This window comes from Brassica napus, chromosome C2, assembly GCF_020379485.1.
Source record: "Brassica napus cultivar Da-Ae chromosome C2, Da-Ae, whole genome shotgun sequence".
NCBI classification, from domain to species: Eukaryota; Viridiplantae; Streptophyta; class Magnoliopsida; order Brassicales; family Brassicaceae; genus Brassica; species Brassica napus.
In genome coordinates, this window is record NC_063445.1 from 15,044,121 (window position 1) to 15,064,154 (window position 20,034).

General features: G+C 36.8%; 2 protein-coding genes across 2 annotated transcripts; both read left to right on the forward strand.

Moving 5' to 3' along the window:
* Nucleotides 1–4,279: 4,279 nt before the first annotated feature.
* Nucleotides 4,280–7,226, forward strand: LOC106444863 (uncharacterized protein At4g04775-like). Its single transcript, XM_048748233.1, has one exon. It carries the CDS (start codon nt 6,389–6,391, stop codon nt 6,914–6,916), a length of 528 nt encoding a protein of 175 aa, XP_048604190.1. The 5' UTR covers nt 4,280–6,388; the 3' UTR covers nt 6,917–7,226.
* Nucleotides 7,227–15,878: 8,652 nt separating this feature from the next.
* LOC125581953 lies at nt 15,879–19,523 on the forward strand. Its single transcript, XM_048748234.1, has 7 exons — nt 15,879–15,964; nt 16,029–16,158; nt 16,233–16,352; nt 16,438–16,614; nt 16,721–16,942; nt 17,019–17,281; nt 17,558–19,523. The coding sequence occupies exons 1-7, from the start codon at nt 15,879–15,881 to the stop codon at nt 17,946–17,948; spliced, it is 1,389 nt and encodes a 462-aa protein (XP_048604191.1). The 3' UTR covers nt 17,949–19,523.
* The last annotated feature ends 511 nt before the right edge of the window (nt 19,524–20,034 follow it).

Genomic DNA, 20,034 nt, shown 5'->3' on the forward strand with positions numbered 1-20,034 from the left:
GTGCCAAATTCTAATCTTAACAAAATAATAAAGTAGAAAATATAAAATGATTTTAAATCATTAAAATATTACAGACGAAAATAAACAGAAATTATAATAAATCTAAATATAGAATACTTATGTCGGTAGAAGAAGATATGACAATAATGGCGATGGTGGAAGAAATGAAAACGGTGGTGGCCGGAACAAATGACAGTGCTCAGTTGCAAATATGGTAAATGTAAACAGCGTCGGTGATGATGTGTAAATGGTTCTCCACGTTCTTCTCCAAGAAGTCAGATCTGAAACATGCAAATGAAAAGGAAAAAATAAGTCAAGGATAGAAAAAAGGCGAAGACAAGAAAATGAGTGTGTTGGGAAGAAAAGAAGTCAAAGATCCCAAAAGTTAATGCAACTATTGGATTTAAAAGCAAAAGATGTATGATCAATGAAAGAAAAGAAACAATATATTAAAAGAAATTAAAGTAAACGTCAAAGCATAAAGAAAAATCTGATTTTTTTCAAAAAAAAAAGATCTGAAGAAGTTAAGAAAAGATCTAAAGAAATTGAAAAAAGAAAATTGCAGGAGTCGAAAAGAAAGCGAAGAAGAAAATAAAAAAAAATTAAGGAAAAAGAACGATTTGATGAATAAATCTATCTTTTCCTATTCTTTTTTGGTAACTGGAATAAATATATCATACAATAAAACCACTTTATAACAAATATTTTATAAAACTAATAATATTTTATAAGAAAATATTAAATCGAGTATTTTATGAAACGAACTACGTGTCATCTTTCATAGGTTTTGTATGTCGAGGGATTGGTGAACAAATATCGTCTCAGTGAATATTGTCTCAGTGGCCCAAAAAAAAGTCTCTAACTAACACACACAAATAGTAATCTTTGCTAAGAGAATAATATTAACTTTTAAAATGAATTAGCAGTATAACACATCATATATCTTTTAACCGTTATAAATTTTTATATAGCAGTAAAACATAAGATCTATAAATTTATAAATGTTTTCATTATGATTTTATCACATCTAAATAATGAAATGTAATAATATAATCTATACTAATACCAAATATTTTGTAAACCAATTCATTTTATTTTAGTTTGTAGGAAACTCACTATTCGCTAAGGTATGTGGCATACCAAAATCTAACGAGTTATTAAAAACACAAAAGGAATAAAAAGTACTTTAACAAAAAAAAAAGTAAGCAGGAAGAAATTTGTTGTGCTATTTAATATATACGTATAATACAAAGTTTGCATGTATACTATATGTTTATATGACAAAAAATATATTGTAGATTAAATGATTTGTTTAAAGTTTAGCACAATGGGATTTGTTAGTTTTAAATCAATATGTTTAAAAGAAAATCTATACGAGAAACTAAAAGTCTCAATTCATTCAAAAACAAAAGAAAAGACGTAATGGAGTAACAAAGTAGTCAATGTAGTCTAACTTTCATTATAGATATAATAAACTAATTAACATTTTAAATGTAATTTACGAATTAATTTATTTTTAACAGTTTTTTATTTGGTTACCCAAGGTTTTTGCTTCGGGTACCAGTTTTATAGGATATATGAGCAATATGACACTGATTAGTGAGTTATATTTTTAACTGAGATTTCAAGATTCATCATCTTTAGTGTTTTGTCATCATCTTGTGTAACTTCTAACTCAATGGAATCAGAGCTTAAATACACTTTAGCATTTGATGGGACTTTGGAGAGGAGATAGGTGTTCACCTCATGCACAGTATTATTTGTAGGTATCAAGAAAACTCTCTCTTTTAAGTACTACTTGCTTCGGTAGTTCTGGAGGAAGTTAGGATATGCAGCATCTGCTAATGCTTTATGCGGAGTTTCAGAGTTAGATATCAGTCATAAATTCACTAAATATCATTCTGATTTCGTTTACAGAAACTAACCACACCATTGTTCTGCACTGCTGACTTAGAACACCTCATGACTCACAGTGACAGCAACCAGCGTATATACAGGGCCGCGGAGACACATAGGGTTAGTATCAATTTGGATACGTTCTTCTGCTATCTCTGGTCCGATTTAAAAAAAAAAATACATTGACTAAATCACTTTCATCGCAGGAACAACAACCAATCTGATGTCCAACCCTTCTGAGCTTTATACGAAGACATCGTTTTCAGAAATACAAATACTAATAGTTTGAGACCCTTTACTCTGTTATTTAATAATTGGTTTCAAATACAGAGTCCCTAATATGTATTTAGTGTGTTAATTAGATGTTAATATTTATGTTTAACTAATATTTCATCTTTTTTTATAATTTCTAACAATTTTCTCTCAAATTATTTAGATAAATTAAATAATGGAAAAATTCAAATAATTTATAAAAAAACGAAAATACATATAATCTTTTGGATTAAAAGATGACAAATTATGAAACTATTACAATTTAAATCAAATTATATTACATATTGGCCATCTATCGGTCCAATCGATTTAGTTTCGGGTTTTCGTGATTTTCTAAATATGGATATTTTTAAAAACCTAAATTGAATTATCGAACCACCGGATTAATCGGTTTGACCGTGGGTTCGAATCAAATTTAAAAACACTGATTTAAATGCAAAAATATTTTAAATACAAAAATTCTTAAAAATTAATAAAATATTTATTAAGATGTAGAATTTATCATCATAAAATATTCAGCGCTTGCAAAACGCGGATCAAAATCTGGCTTACATTATTTTCAAATTATCATCCCGCCCGTAGGGCGGGCCGGTCCTAGTATAATTATATAATAATTATTAATTATATTTTAAATATTAATAATATAATAGAATAAGACTGTAAAAATAGTTTTGGTATGATGTTTGGTGTTGTGATTGGAGAAGAAAAATAATTTTAGTATCGAGTAATGTTATGAATTGAAAATGTCACTGACCTTTTAAAATTTAAGGAAAAACATAGTATACTGTTATGGATTGGAAATGTCTTTGACATTTTAAAGTTCTAAGCAAAAGAAAATACTGTTATGGATTGGAAATGTCTTTGACCTTTTAAAATTGAGGAAATTGTTTTTTCAGATCAAAAAATGATAACATTGTTCTATTAGGCTAATTTCTATTTTGTACCATTTTTTTCTATAATGCCCTTTAGTATTTTCGAAAATAAATCAAATAAATAGTCTTACACAGTTAAAAAAATGAAAAAATAATGACTACTAATGTAATACCTACTAGAGCTTGATCCGCGCATCCGCGCGGATATTCGTTTTTGCTTAGCAAAAAAAAATATTTATCTTATATAAATGGTAATATACATTTTTAAAATTTATATATATTAAATAATTATTTAATATATTTCTAAACACAATCATTTTATAATTTATAATGAATAATTATATTTTATTTTTTGATCCGTCAACTGGTACAACCATATTTTTAAAATATAACCCGTGTGTTTTTGCAAATGTATTTTTTACTGATCAAAAGTTTAATGCAAAATAAAATAGTTATGTATTTTTATATTTGATTTATACGATTAAATAATTCAATATATTATTTACAATTTTGTGGTTTATATTATGTATTTTTATAACACTTTTATGTTTTTTAGACATAGTTCATATACCAAAATAAAAAATAACCACCCCGTAATAATAAAATCTTGTTACATTTTTGACATTGATTAAGTATAATTTATTGTTTAGTTAGATTATAGGAAATATTTTTTTAAATAAGTAAACATAATTTGTTATACGCTATTTTAGGAAAATGCATTAATTGAACTATAAAAGACAAGAATACTAAAAGGTAGATAAATTTATTATTTCAGTGGCATATGATTGTAAATAATTTGAAAAATTAAGGATAAATTTATATTTGTACTTATATTTTAATAATATAAATATCAAATTAGTGGTATTTTTTTTCAGTTCAAAAAATGATCCCTCATTATCTCCACAAAGTACACATTTGCTGCTTCAGTTCTCAAACATGATGGTATCTTTTGAGCAAACAAGACCAATATTGACCATTGAACCTGTTCACGATGTATTCAAACCAGTTTCCATGTCTTGGTAGCAGATAAGAATGGTTTTCATTGGCTTCGGCATCGGCATGTAGGGCCGGTCTAACTTATAGAAAAAACTTGTAATGCCCTACTCAAAAATACAAATTTTTGCCCTCATTCTTCATATAATTTTTTTATAATAAATTTTTGCAAAATAATTGGGATGCCCTAGCGACCGTTTCCTTTGTTTGTGCTCTGGACCAGGCCTGGTTTTTATGAGGGAGTGTATATCACATGCACCATTACTTGGAACTGGAACAGTAAGGATTCGGTCAAAGATCCTTGACATGTCTCAATGCGCCAAAAACAGTAATGCGCCAAGAAGTTCAAGATGGTGCAACTGAAACCATATCTGAACATTTAACACCCAATGATCTCGTACCAGATTCTTCTGTGATGTCTGTTAACCTTTCTAACTGTAGCCAACCATCAAGCAAAAAGATCAGCTCTCCATCATATGACCAAACCTGAGAAAACCGACAGTTTTGTCCTTGGGCCTTATAAAGCTTTTATCAAATCCAATAACCCATCCATCCCTCTTTGACCCCAAAAGAGTTATAGCGCAACAGGTAATGGCAAGTCCATGCTATCCAAGCCAAATATATTTATTACTTCTTCTCTCCAGAGCAAAACGCATTGGTAAGTGTTCTTCAATTTACACTTTTGAGATAAATCAGTCGCAACTTCGTAATATGGGAAACTCAAAGTAGCATAATTTTCCCAATCAAGCAAATGCAGAGACGGGTTCAAAATGAACTGTAGAGACCATAAAGCTTCCAAAAAATATAAATGCAGATAGCCCGGTACATTCAAGTAGAGACCGTATGGTAATTTGTCCTAACTCATGATTAACAGCTTCATAAAAACCATACGAAGATAGACTAATAAAGGAGAAACAAAGTATATTCAGAAGATCTAGAGAACGGCCCTAGAGAACCATAGGTTCAATCATTCGGGTTGTTTTTCACCTTTCATGTACCTTAGACCATCATTGACCATAGGTTCAATCACCTTTTAACTGGGTTCTTAGCTTTTTTTTAGTTTTTAATTATGAAAAACTAAGAAACGTCTTTTAAATAAGAGATATAAGAGCATCAGTATAGGGCGTCCTTATGGACGTCCTTATTAATTTAGGCCCAAAAAGAAAATGAAAAAAGGAGTTAATTGTTAAGGATTGTGTCTGAAAGTCCCATAATAAGAAGTTTGTGGGCTCGTCCTGGGCTCGTCCTTCGTCATACGTGGCGAAAAAGGATTGGAGAAGTGCGGTGTAGGGCAACACACGGTTTCGTCTCATCACAACTCTCTCTCTTTCTCTCCTTCTCTCACGAAACTCTCTCGACGGCGATAGAGGTAGACGGCGATCCTCCCCTGATTTAAAGAGCCGATCGATTATTTCGCGATCTCGAGACCGATCTATTGTCCGACCGAAAGCTTCTCCGCCGATTAGAATCAGAAAGGTATGTCTTTCTCTACCCTAAACAAGAATGCGTTAGAGGTTTATGTCGTTGTCTGGTTGTTGTTGTTGTTTGTTGTTATTGCATGATTGAAGGAGATTATAGCCATTTTTAGTTGTGCTTTCTTAGATTGGCCGATGAATTTTGATGAATCATTATAAAATTGTTGATGAAAGAGTAGTTCTTATTGTAATATGGCCGACGAACCTCTGTAGATTCATTTCCAATTAGAGTAGTTGTTATTGTCTTAGCAAATACTCTTTTGCATTGACAATTGTAGGTTATGGTTACTTGTCATGTCAGGGAACTGTAAGTATTAATGGTAAAATGAAGGAAACCAAATACTCTTTTGCATTGCCATGATTGATTGTGAATAGTTGTTACTTAAATGCCTAGTTACAACGATGTGTTCGTAGTTATATTGATTTGTAACTAAACTGCATTGCCATCTCTGATTGTGTAACGAAATCTCTTAATAATTTAATGAAAATGTAATAGTGGTAAAGGGAAGGCTTATGGAGATTATAAGAGCATGTGGGATCTGAAGATGGAAGATTTGGCACAGAAGGAGAAGCTATCCAAGCTCGCGATTCTTGATACTCTCCTAGCTAAGAAGGAACCACCTAGTGAGAGTGAAGAAGTCGTGAAGAATAAACTCCTTGCCTTGTATTTTTAAACTAAGCATTTGATGTTTTAAATTTGATGTTTGAACTTGTTTTTTTTTTAATTTGCTGTTTCAGCAACTTGCTTCTGTGGTTTATGAAATAATATTCCTTGTTTTAAATCATGGGAGTCTATTTACTTTGTTCACTGTCATAATGTATGCTTGATGTTATGTGGCATACAAAACTTACGTGTGCCGTTTTTATTATTGACAGGTTATGGGTTTGGATTATAGCTACACGCAGCCGTCTGATTCGGAGGATTATGGTTTACGGAACTCAGCAGACAGTGGAAACAGCTCGACAGAAATGAATATCATGCTAGACCAAGCAGAGATCGAAGCCGCGCAGAATCAGTACCCTCTGCAGCCTGAAGTGGAGTTTGGCTTCCCCAAGGAATGCTACTGTGGCCGCGAGCCGCTTTTAGCTACTTCTTACACAAGAAATGACCCGGGGAGAAGGTTATACACCTGTGACAACATCGACGACGGAGACTGCCATGTATACAAGTGGTGGGATGCCGCGGTTACAGAGGAGATCAAAGCCTTAGGTACACAGTATGCTCAGCTTTCTGATAAGGTAAATTACCTTTCGTTTCTAAGTGACGACGACACCCATATGCGCGAGTTTAAGGATCTGCAGTTTGATTTAGAGCAGAAGTTGTTAAGGGTTGAGAGAATTGGTTGTGACTTAGCGATAAATACATCTAGGTTATTCAGAATTGCTTGTGTTTGGTTGTTGTCTTAGTGCTAATAGGCATTGGACTAGCTGCTCGTATGTAGGTTTTATGGTTCTTGTTGTAGGTGTTACTCATGTGTTTTTTAAGTGGAACTGAGCAAGGATTTACTCATGTGTTTTGTAATATGCACTTCTGAATTCGTATTTTAATATGAACTCTTGTAGTTCTACCTGCTCGTTTTGTAATTTTAATGTGATATCGTATTCTATTATCAACCAAACAAGAAAGTATAATTGTTTCTTTCATCACCAACCAATCACTACAAGAAAACAGCGATATTCTGACGGACATTCCGACGGAAAATGAAATCCTCGGAATATATCGAGGAATTTCCGAGGAAATTCCGAGGAAACACAAAATTGGGTTTCCTCGGAAAAAACCGATGAATTCCGAGGAAATATTATAGCCGTTGGAGAGCCGTTGGGGGATTTTACAAAATTCCGAGGAAATTCCGACGAACTAGTTTTGTCCGTCGGAATTCCGTCGGAATTTCCTCGGTATGTCGGCAGGATTTAAACTATAAATACAAGCACTCCTCTTCCTCTTCATTCACTTCATATCTTCATCCTCCCTCTTACTCTATTTACACACGAATTTGATTCATAAAAAATATGTCTTCTTCAAATTATTTTCGTTCTTGGATCGATCGACCTCATTTGGATCCGAACACGAGATTGCTTACGGAAGAATACCAACGAGGTATAACTGAATTCATGGGGTTAGTTCACCGACAACCGGAAGCAAAAACAGGTATGTTAAGATGTCCTTGCTCTAATTGTAAAAATAGAAAGGTTATTAAAGAGTGGGATGTTTGGACTCATCTATATTTGAGTGGGTTTACACGAAGTTACAAAATTTGGTATCATCATGGGGAAACTGATTATGAACATGGTAGTACTAGTGAACCTCAGCCAGCGGTTAGATTAGAAGAACCAATTAGAACGGATGTAGATTATGGTGTAGGTACTGAGCAGATGGTAAATGATCATTTTAGAGGGGAAGATTTACCCAATGCAGAAGCTAGGAGATTTTATGATATGTTGGATGCTGGAAAGCAACCATTGTACGAAGGTTGCAGAGATGGTCATTCAGCTTTATCATCTGCTACAAGATTGATGGGCATTAAAACAGATTATAATTTGGCTGAAGACTGTGTGGATGCGATTGCTGATTTTGTAAAAGGTATTCTACCCGAGGATAATGTAGCTCCTGGTTCATACTACGAGGTTCAGAAACTCGTAGCTGGTCTTGGTTTATCGTATCAGGTAATAGATGTATGCAGCGACAACTGCATGATTTATTGGAGGGTGGATGAACAGCGGGTTACATGCAAATTTTGTGGAAAGCCTCGTTATAAAGATACAATTGGAAGAGTTCCAGTGCCATATAAAAGGATGTGGTATTTACCTTTGACGGAAAGGTTGCAGAGGTTGTATCTGTCTGAACGCACAGCGCAACCAATGAGATGGCATGCGGAGCACTCAACAGATGGTGAGATCAGACATCCTTCAGATGCAAAAGCGTGGAAGCATTTCCAATCAAAGTATCCCGACTTTGCGTATGAGAGAAGAAATGTCTACCTTGGATTATGTACTGATGGTTTCAGTCCGTTTGGCAAGAGTGGAAGACAGTATTCTCTATGGCCCGTCATTCTTACACCATACAACCTCCCCCCAAACTTGTGCTTGCGACGAGAGTTTTTGTTTCTCTCGATTCTCGTTCCCGGACCAGAGCATCCTAAGAGATCACTTGATGTGTTTCTTCAGCCACTAATATATGAGTTGCAACAACTATGGGCTCAAGGTGCTGAAACATACGATGTTTCGTGTAAAGAAAACTTTCAAATGCGGGCAGTACTAATGTGGACAATAAGTGATTTTCCAGCATATGGTATGTTGTCTGGATGGACAACGCATGGAAGGCTATCATGTCCATATTGTCAAGATAACACTGATGCTTTCCAACTAAAGCACGGAAGGAAAACGTGTTGGTTTGACTGTCACAGGAGATTCCTACCACCTGATCATCCATATCGTAGGAGTAGGAATTTGTTTACGAAGAACAAGAGGGTGTTTGACAGTCCACCTCCGGAAATTTGTGGGAAAGATTTGAAGATACAACTAAGAGATTTTGGTGCAGAAAGGACGCCAGAAGTCGGTGGACATGAGCGTTTTCCGGTAGATGCTGTTGGAGAACTACATAACTGGCACAAAAAAAGTATTTTCTGGGATCTGCCATACTGGGAGGATCATCTGCTAAGGCATAATTTAGATGTCATGCATATTGAGAAGAACTTTTTTGACAATCTCATGAACACGATCCTTAATGTTCAAGGTAAAACAAAGGATAATTTGAAGTCAAGACTGGATTTAGTCGATATATGTGCTCGTTCAGAACTTCATGTTGATGAGAATGGTAGGGCTCCTTTTCCCATATACCGACTTGATGCAGCGGGAAAAGATGCGTTCTTTGATTGGATTTCAAACGATGTGGAATTTCCAGACGGTTACGCATCAAATTTGCGTAACTGTATCGACAGAAAGGAAGGAAAGTTTACTGGCTTGAAAAGCCACGATTGCCATGTAATGATGCAGCGCCTCCTTCCGTTCGCCTTCAAGGAAATATTACCACGAAATGTTCATGAAGCAATTGCAGGGATAAGTGGTTTCTTCCGCGATTTATGCACGAGATCAGTGACTCTTGAAGGTATTGAAAATTTGAAGACTAACATAGCCGTGATTCAGTGCAACCTTGAGAAGATATTTCCTCCCTCATTTTTTGATGTTATGGAGCATCTTGTTATTCACCTGGCAAGAGAATTGGAACTTGGTGGTCCTGTGCAGTATAGATGGATGTATCTGTATGAGCGGTATATGTTCCATTTGAAGAAGATGGTGAAAAATTTAAGTAGGGTGGAAGGTTCTATAGTCGCACAGATGATCAATGAAGAAACTTCAAACTTTGCCGAGTACTACTTTCCAGCAGAAGTTCAGACCAAAAACAGAAGACCTGCTCGGCATGATGATAGAGGCGAACGGGCAACATATCATGTTACGGTTCCAGACATTTTCACAGACGTTGGACGACTTAGCGGAAAACCAAAGGACCGTCGACTTACTGAGCAGGAGCGCAGTCATTTGCAAACATATTTGCTCACCAACTGCGAAGACGTTCTTCAATATGAGAGGTAAATAAATGAGCTTACAAATTTTTATTTTAACAAGTTGAAATTTAAATCTTAATTAATTACATTATTGTCATCATATACAGGATTTTCATGGCAGAAAAGCGGTTCGAGTATAGATACGCCACAGAGGACGAACTAGAAGAAATGAAGCAGAGAGAATTTACTGGATGGATGTTTACTTATGTGAGTGCTTTAAACAAATTAAAATATATTTTATCACATATTTATACTAATTCACATTTATTGATATAATATATATATATGTGCTATTAATAGGTGTCTGCTGGTTTGGCCAGAGGTGAAACATTTGACGATTGGATACGTGAGATGGTCGTTGGACCAAACTTTGTTGTGAAGTCATATCCGAGATTTTGTACTCGAGGATATGCATTCACAACTCAGAAGAGGAGACGTTCGAGTACGACTTATGATGCTGGCGTTTGTTCTGCATCAGGAGATGATGTATACTACGGACACATACATGAGATTTTGGAAATCAAGTATTTGGGCATGGTTGGATTGCGCTGTACTGTTTTCTATTGTGATTGGCACGACAACACCCCAGATCGAGGTGTGAGAACAGATGCATTTGGTGTTATATCAGTAAATTCGAGGCGAAAGCTGCAATATTATGATCCTTTCATTCTTGCTTCCCAGGCCGATCAGGTAATTAAATGTTAATTATTCAGAATGATTCATCATCATGTGTATTAATTTATAATTTTTCTAAATGTTACAGGTTTGTTATATCAAGTACCCCCGGGTAAGGAACAGAGATGATCCATGGGTTACTGTTACAAGACTCAACCCGAGAGGCCGAGTTCAGGGAAGTTCTGAGCTGGAAGACCCACTACAACCAAGCACATCCGGCAACTGTAGTGCAGCAGAAGATTTAGCTGGAGTTGGCCTTGTAGTCGATTTAACCGACTTTGGAGAGGAAGCCGTCGTTCACGTAGAGGATGAACCAGTAATTGGAGAGTTTCACCAAGATCCAGATTCAGATTCATCTGGTGATGATGACTCGGAAACAGACTACCATTGAACTTATTTTTTTTTTTTTTAAGAAATACCGAGGAAATTCCGAGGAACACTTGATATAACCTCTTTCCTTGGATAATAGTTATTTGGTTTATCTAGCAAGGCAAAGCTGAATACGAATTAAAAGCTACACAAAACACAACCAAATAAAACAAAGAAACCATGTAAAAGAAATACGAACTCATAATTAAGAAACCTAAAAAAAAACTCAGTTCAAAATTAACAGAAAATAAGACCATAAAACGTTAGAATAGAAAAGAAAATAAAATAGCCGGTGATAGCTCCTACTCCTCGTCTCCTGCTCCAGATGTTCCTGCATCGTTGGGTCTCTTGGACCTCTTTCTTACCATGTGTGTACCACTCGAACCCGAACCAGAGCTGGATGGAGAGTTGTCCCGATGAACTACATCATCCTTTTGGCAACGACACGGCCTGATACGTGAAATGGCAGCCCAGATCTTGTGTAGCATGTCGTTGTTTGTCTTTATGCTCTGATCTCTCCAATGTTGTTGCTGGCGCGAAGTGGCGTTCGGTGGAAGCTCTTGCAGCTTGTACTGGCTGGAGTCTGATGGGAGTAGCTGATGGGGTTGTGAATCATCTGGAATGGCTTGTGCAGCCTCATCTTGTCCTTCTTCATCAACCACGCCCTTGCCTTTGGTCTGATATTTTGGCGTGAAGAAGGATGGCTTGTCTACTAGTGCGGTAGCAGGGGGTAGAAACTCAACTGCAGCCTCTGAAAGTAGAGCAGTCAGGCCGATCTGAGGCAGGTGGCAGTAGAGTGTTTTCTTCGCTCGGTCCTGGAATACGTAGACGTAAGGACCATCCCGATCGATCCTCGAGTGGGGACCAGCTATGAACTCCTTACTTACTAGAGAAATGACATCCAGGTAGTTCCAAGCAATGTTGTTCGATCTGTCCAGTGCTACCTGGTGGTTCTCACAGTCTACACCCACATGTCTAAGGATCCGAGTAATCACTGCACCAAATCCACATGCATTGCTCTTGGATTTGGTTACTTTCCCCTTGTATCCTGCTAAGTTTGCGGCCAGCACCGCTCCCATGTTGAAGGCAGTAGCAGGTGGGAATGTAGAGTTTCCAAATGCCGGTAGCAAATGCCTCACACCTTGGTACAGGAGGCACAACTCCCATTGCGTGACTGATGCGGCTGTGGTTGTCCCGTATAGCAATGAGCCAATGAGGCGTGTCGCATATCTCAGTACTGGGCTCCGGATAAGTGACTCCTTTGCCTGAGAAGATCTATAAACCCCTGTGCCAATCGTTTCCCAGAAGTTCAACAGCTCTGAAGTCCAATAAAGACCATATGTCCTCTCCCCCGCACTCAATCCAAATAGTCCGCAGAGGTCTGTGAAAGATACCTCATAGTATACTTTCTGCACTACGAATGCCAGAAAACCTTCCTGATGGCTATCATCGGGACGGGTGACGTATGCGGATGCTATGAACTGGCGTACCAACTCCGGATAAGTGGGTTCCTTGAGGTTGCATAGTTGGCCTAGACCCATGTTCTGGAACAGTCCTTCAATGTCTGCTTTGATTCCCAATATTGTCATCGTCTCAGGACATGCTAGTTGTGTAGCCGGAACGGCTACCTTCTTCATGTTGTTGTAGTGGGTGGTATCAGACTTATCCCACTTCTTTGGCCTTTGCTTCTCTCGCTGAGACGAACCCTCTTCTTGTGTGTTTTTCTTTGCTGATGTTTTCGTGCGCTTCATTCTCTACAAAATAGAATCATTGCTCTCAACATGGTTATAATCAATTAAGAACTCAAAGCAACATGAAAATGAAAAGCGAAATCGAGTTGTGATAAAAAAAACGAAATTGAAAAAAATTCTCAATCCCTAAATCATCTCAAATCATGTTCCAAACTCGTTGATCACAGACAATTGTGTTCTATTCCATGTTTAAACATCTGTTTCATGCATATTTGATCAAGGAATCAACACGGAAATAAGAAATTCACAAAACCCAAAAATTGCTCAAGAACACGATTTCAGAATGTGGAGATTCGCGGAGTATACCTGTCTTAGGGTGAAGACGAGTGTAGGAATCAGGTAGAGCTCGAAAAATCAAGTGGAATAGAGCCCAAAATTGTTCAAATCGGATGATTATAGAGAGAGAAAGGGGGGGGCGAATTATAGGGGAAATCGGAGGGGATGAGAGTTCTAAGGTTTAGATCCAAAAAAGGTCGGGTTTTGCCTTATAATTCTGTTTTCCGAACACGCATCGATCGATGCGTTTTGTTTCTATAACGCATCGATCGATCACATTCTTACGGCCCGGGCCATCTTGGTAATCGATCGATGCGTTTTTGTTCTATAACGCATCGATCGATGCGTTTTTAAAAAAACATACAAGATTTTCCGAGGAAATTCCGAGGAACAATTCAGATTGTCGATCGATCGATGGGATACTCTCATCGATCGATCACAATCTTACGGCCCGGTCCATCCTAGTAATCGATCGATGCGTTTGTGTTCTATAACGCATCGATCGATGCATTTTTAAAAAAACATACAAGATTTTCCGACGAAATTCCGAGGAACAATTCAGATTGTCGATAGATCGATGGGTTACTCTCATCGATCGATCACAATCTTACGGCCCCGTAAATCCTAGTAATCGATCGATGCGTTTTTGTTCTATAACGCATCGATCGATGCATTTTTAAAAAAACATACAAGATTTTCCGATGAAATTCCGAGGAACAATTCAGATTGTCGATAGATCGATGGGTTAATCTCATCGATCGATCACAATCTTACGGCCCGGTCCATCCTAGTAATCGATCGATGCGTTTTTGTTCTATAACGCATCGATCGATGCATTTTTAAAAAAACATACAAGATTTTCCGAGGAAATTCCGAGGAACAATTCAGATTGTCGATAGATCGATGGGATACTCTCATCGATCGATCACAATCTTACGGCCCGGGCCATCTTAGTAATCGATCGATTTGTTTTTGTTCAAAAACGCATCGATCGATGCGTTTTTTTAAAAACATACAAGATTTTCCGAGGAAATTCCGAGGAACAATTCAGATTGTCGATAGATCGATGGGATACTCTCATCGATCGATCACAATCTTACGGCCCGGGCCATCTTAGTAATCGATCGATTTGTTTTTGTTCAAAAACGCATCGATCGATGCGTTTTTTTAAAAAAAATTACGTTTTGAAACCCCAAACACTAGTTCGTCGGAATTTCCTCGGAATATTCCGAGGAAATTTCGAGGAAGAAGAGGGTTTCGTCGGAGTTCCCTCGGAATAATCCGAGGAAATTCCGAGGAAATAGGGTTTTTAAACCGAAAACAACGTTTTGCCGTTTGAATAACACCTATATAACCCTTATTAAGTGTCTTACGTTCATTATGAAGTCAAAAATTTGTTCCTTACCGTATAATTAACACTTTTCCGATTGTATGAACGAAATCTCGCAACATAAGAGAAACACTTATACCTTTTAACGAACGGTAAAGGGAATACTTTCAATTAGTTTTGAAATTTGTTATTTCATGGTTTATGCTCATGTATACAAAGAATCCTCAATGGTATGCATTACAATTGTATAAGAAATGAAATACGGCAAAAAAAATTGATGTTTTGAAACCCCAAACACTAGTTCCTCGGTATTTCCTCGTAATATTCCGAGGAAATTCCGACGGATATTTTACTATCTCTCGGAATTTCCTCGGAATATTTTCATTTTACCGGGCAAATATTTCGCGAAAATTGAAATTAGAATTCCGACGGAATTCCGACGGATAATGTCCGTCGGACCCTAGGTTTTATAACCACGAGCCCCTTCTTCTTCCCCATTTCTCTCTTCTTCCTCTGCGCCTCCTCTCCCTCCTCTCCGGCGATTTCCCCCTGAAATCCGACGATATCTCCGGCGATCTCCCTCTTCTCTTACACAAATCATGTAAGGACCCTATCCCACTCTCTTAGGTTCTATTTGTTAGGTTTTTGTGTAGTTTTGATAGATTTTTGTTAGGGTGATTGGTTAGGATTGTGATTTGGTTGTATAATAGGTTTAGAATTGTGATTTGGTTGAATAATTTGTTTTGTTGAATTGATTTAGAATTTTTTTATAATTTTTTTATTTTTTGTATTTATAAAATCGATTTTTGTATATAAAATCGATTTTTGTATTTTACAAAACGATTTTTCTATATAAATTCGATTTTTTGGATTTTACAAAAAAAAATTCTATATAAATTCGATTTTTTGGATTTTACAAAACATTTTAAATATCTATAAAACTTTTTTGTGATTAAATACTATTATTTGGGATTTAAAAATATTTTTCATATATATATATATATTAAAACTATTTTTTGTAATTATTAAACAATTTTTATTTATTAAAACTATTTTTTGTTTATTAGAACTATTTTTATATATTTATTAAAAAAATTTAATATATATAAATCTTTTTCTGTGATTAAATTATTTGGGATTTTTTTTTAATAAAAAAAATTAATTTATATATTTCTGTATTTATTAAATATATTTTTTTAATTTACAGGTCTCATGATGATCAGACCCGGCCTCGACAGCGTCGTGGTCGTGGTGGTACGGGGAGCCAGTCTCGGGATTCCAGCCATTTTCAGGATTCCCCTTCGCCCCACAGCTCCAACCATACATCTCCCTCTGCTGCACCCGCTCATGCTCCTCTCGCTCCCGCTGCTGCATCCGCTCCTGTTCCTCCGGGTCCTCCGGGAGTGATGAGGGTTGCGGAGTTGGTTCAACAGCCCGGTCGTGACCATCTTCCGTATCTCACTCCGTATCCACATGGACGGGGTCAAACATGGTAATTAAACATTTTTTTTTCTTTAAATTTGGATTCATTATTAACCGTTTGTTCTTTTAATAAGGTTCAACCGATCCGGGAACGGGATCAGCGCATGGATCAACCGTATGATGTACTCGGCCCTCGACAGTGGACATCCGACTTTCACTCACTTCCCAACCGACAAGCAGGTTCTGTGGTTTCGTCAGTTTGCGGTAAGTATTCTAATTTTTTACTTATATTTTTAATCTTTAATATAAATTTTCTACTAATTGTGTTTTTTTTTCAGCAAGAGTTCAACTGGAATTCCGATGAGACGCTCTTTATCTATCACCACTTCGTCCATAAAGTAATGGACAACTATGGGAAGCAGATCCACGAGTGGAAGAAGAAGTGGGAAATCAATAAGGTTCGATTTAATTTATTAAACAATTTTTTAATTTATTAAACTATTTTTTAATTATTAAACTTTTTCTTTTTTTTTTAATTAAAAGGTCCCAAAGTCGATGAACGACACGGTCTGGAAGGAGTTGTGTGCGCATTGGGATAAGGAGGAGACGAAAGAAACTTCTTCCACCAACTCCACCAACCGCAGGAGCGACCGTAAAGGGAAGGGCATCTACAAGCATAACTTGGGTGCTCAATCTATTGCCACTCTCGGAGATCGCATGGTAACTTCAACCGCTTTTTCTTCAATTATTTGAGTTTCAGAATTTAAATTTATTGTGCATTTCTTCTAATTTCTAATGTTTCTTTAATTTTATGTTTTTTTTCAAGGCGGAAGAAAATGATGGCGAGCCGGTCGATGATCTCGCCCTAATGAGGAGGGCGTATACCAACAAGAAGACCGGCCAGATTGATGACGGTCTTGTGAGGGACGTGGTCGACCTGGTCCAAACTCAGGTGGTAGACGAAGTGTCTCAGCTTCAAACCGAGGATGACGCTTCGACGGCTTCGACCAACTTGTCCCGGTTTCGAATCAACGAAATCGTTGAATCCGTAAGTTTTTTTTTTTTTAAGTTCAATTCATTTATTTCTTGGTTTAAATTTCTAAATTTGGCTTTTTTCTATTCAGTCGGTTCCAAAGAAGAAGGGACGTTTGTTCGGTTTGGGTCGTCGCACCCGGTCGGTTCCTCCTTCTTCTGCACCACCGCCCTTTGTTGATCCAGAAGTACTTACGGCTCAGTTGAAGGACAAAGATGATCGAATATCTTTGTTGGAGACCCAGATGGCGGCTCAACAGGCGGGCTATGAGGCACAGAGGAGGCTGAACCAGCAAATGATGGAGATGATGCAGAGGATGTACCCGAACGAGGTGTTCCCGGACGTGCCAGACCCGTAGTTTTTTTTTCCCCAATCTCGGAATGTTTTATTTTTATTTGTGAAACTTTGAATATTAATTAGTATGATTTCAATTTTACTTTTAATTTCATATTTTCGAATTTAAATTTCAGAAATTTTATTTTTTCAAAAAAATTAATATTTTTTACATTTCGAGGAAATTAATTATATTTTTCACTACATCGATCGATGCGTTTTTGAACAAAAACGCATCGATCGATCCGTTTTTTTTAAAAAACATAGCGAGGGACATTTCCCTCGGAATTTTCCGAGGGACAACTCCCTCGGAAAATTCCGAGGAACGGATCCCTCGGAATATAGCGAGGGAACAGTTCCTCGGAATAAACCGAGGAAAAAGTCCGTCGGTATACTCCTATCGATCGATGTATATATGTCCAAACACGCATCGATCGATGAACTTCCGAGGAATTATCCCGACGAAGTTCTACCTCGGTATATTCCGAGGACTTTTCCGACAAACAAGGGATCCTCGGAATTTCCTCGGAAATTTATTTCCTCGGAATTCCGTCGGAAAATTCCGAGGGATTTCAGAGGAAAAAAGAAATTCCGAGGAATTATTTCCGACGACGTATTTCGTCGGAATTGCGTCGGAATAACGATATTCCGACGAAATTCCGACGATTTTTTCCCTCAGAATCCTTGATGTTTTCTTGTAGTGAATGAAAACGAATCAATCACATGTATCTCCAGCACGCTTTTCTTAATAACCCATGAATACATCCTCCATCAAAAGTCTTTGTTTCTTTCATCACCAACCAAAGAAAAAGTATCACACATCTAAATCACAACCTCACGGACTTTCACACGGGTCTTGTTTCTTTCTCAAATTCATTTCGATAAATATGAGCTTCTCTTGTGTTTATAAATACATAAATCTTTCCTCTCCTTATTTCCTTAACAATTACACTATTTCTCCCTTCTCGATATATTTGTAATGGCATCTTCATCCCATTATCATTACCACAAAGATGATGATGATGATATTGATCTTGATACCCCTTTTGAAGATTTTTTTGATAACTATGCTCCTATTCCAGAACCAAAAGAGAGAAAAAAACGTATTGTGATAGAGAGAAACCGGGAAGAAGGCCACAACCACCTTTGGAATGATTATTTTAGCGAGAATCCAACATACTCTCGCAGTTTATCCCGGCGACGGTTTCGAATGAACAAATCTTTGTTCCAGCGTATTGTGCATCGTCTCTCCACAGAAATACCGTATTTTCAACAATCAAAATATGCAACCGGACGGTCGAGTCTAACTCCGCTCCAAAAATGTACCGCAGCAATTCGGCAATTGGCATACGGTGGTGCGGCTGATACAATAGACGAATATGTCTGAATTGGTGAAACAACAGCTCGAAAATGTTTGCACAATTTTGCCGCGGGAATAATCACCTTGTTTGGCGATGAATACCTAAGACGGCCCACACCGGAGGATCTAGAAAGACTACTACATATCGGAGAAGAACGTGGATTTTCGGGGATGATTGGAAGCATCGACTGTATGCATTGGGAGTGGAAGAATTGCCCCACCGCTTGGAAAGGAATGTATTCACGAGGAACCGGAAAACCAACAATTGTGTTGGAGGCCGTAGCTTCCTATGACCTCTGGATATGACACGCGTTTTTTGGAGCTCCAGGTACTATGAACGATCTTAATATTCTTGATCGATCACCTGTTTTTGATGACGTTATTAACGGCATCGCGCCACAAGTAATCTTCTATGTTAATGGTAATCCATACCATTACGCATATTATCTCATGGATGGTATTTATCCGAAATGAACGACTTTTATTCAATCTATCCGACTACCACAAACTCAGAAACATTCATTATTTGCTCAAACCCAAGAATCAGTTCGTAAAGATGTTGAGCGTGCCTTCGGAGTCCTGCAAGCTAGATTTGCCGTTGTCAGAAATCCGTCTAAGTTATGGGATAAAGAGAAAATAGAAAATATTATGAGAGCATGTATCATACTCCATAATATGATTGTCGAAAATGAACGGTCATCATTCAGTCAGTTTAACAAATTTGAGTTTCAAGAAAGAGAAGAAGTGGATACATATTCCGTCAACATGCCTTCGAATCTCGGCAGTACAATGGATCGTCGAACGAGCCTTCGTAATAAACAAGCCCATGAACAATTAAAAAATGATCTGATTGAAAATATATGGGCCAAATTTGGACATTTTCAATGATTTGAATAAGTTGTTTGTTTCTTTTTATTTCAGAAGTTTGGAAGTTTTTTTTTTATGAAATGTAATAAAATGTTTGTAATTTTCTATTAAATGAATAAATTTGTTTTTCTTAATAGTTATTCAACTTAAAATGGTAATATGTTTTATCTTATATATGTTACTATTATTTCAAAAAAAAAAAATTACCTAAGGACCAACAAAAAGTCCCACCTATAATCACCATTTTCATTAAAAGTTCTTAACAAAGTCCTAATCTACAAATAACAATATAAAACTCTAAGAACTCTCAAATAAGTCTCATTGATAATCATGCTCTAAGAGCCGTCTCTTAGCCGAAAATTATACAAAAAAAAAGCGAAAAGATGCAAATCATGAGTTAAGAACCCCGGCTAAGAAATCGAGATTAATCATGCCCTTAGAAAATTAGATAAGAACAGTTTTTAATTGTTTGTGAGCTTATGAAACAAGATCATATCTGAAACGCCATCTGACTTGCTGAAACTGTATGCAACCAAGAACAGTAGAA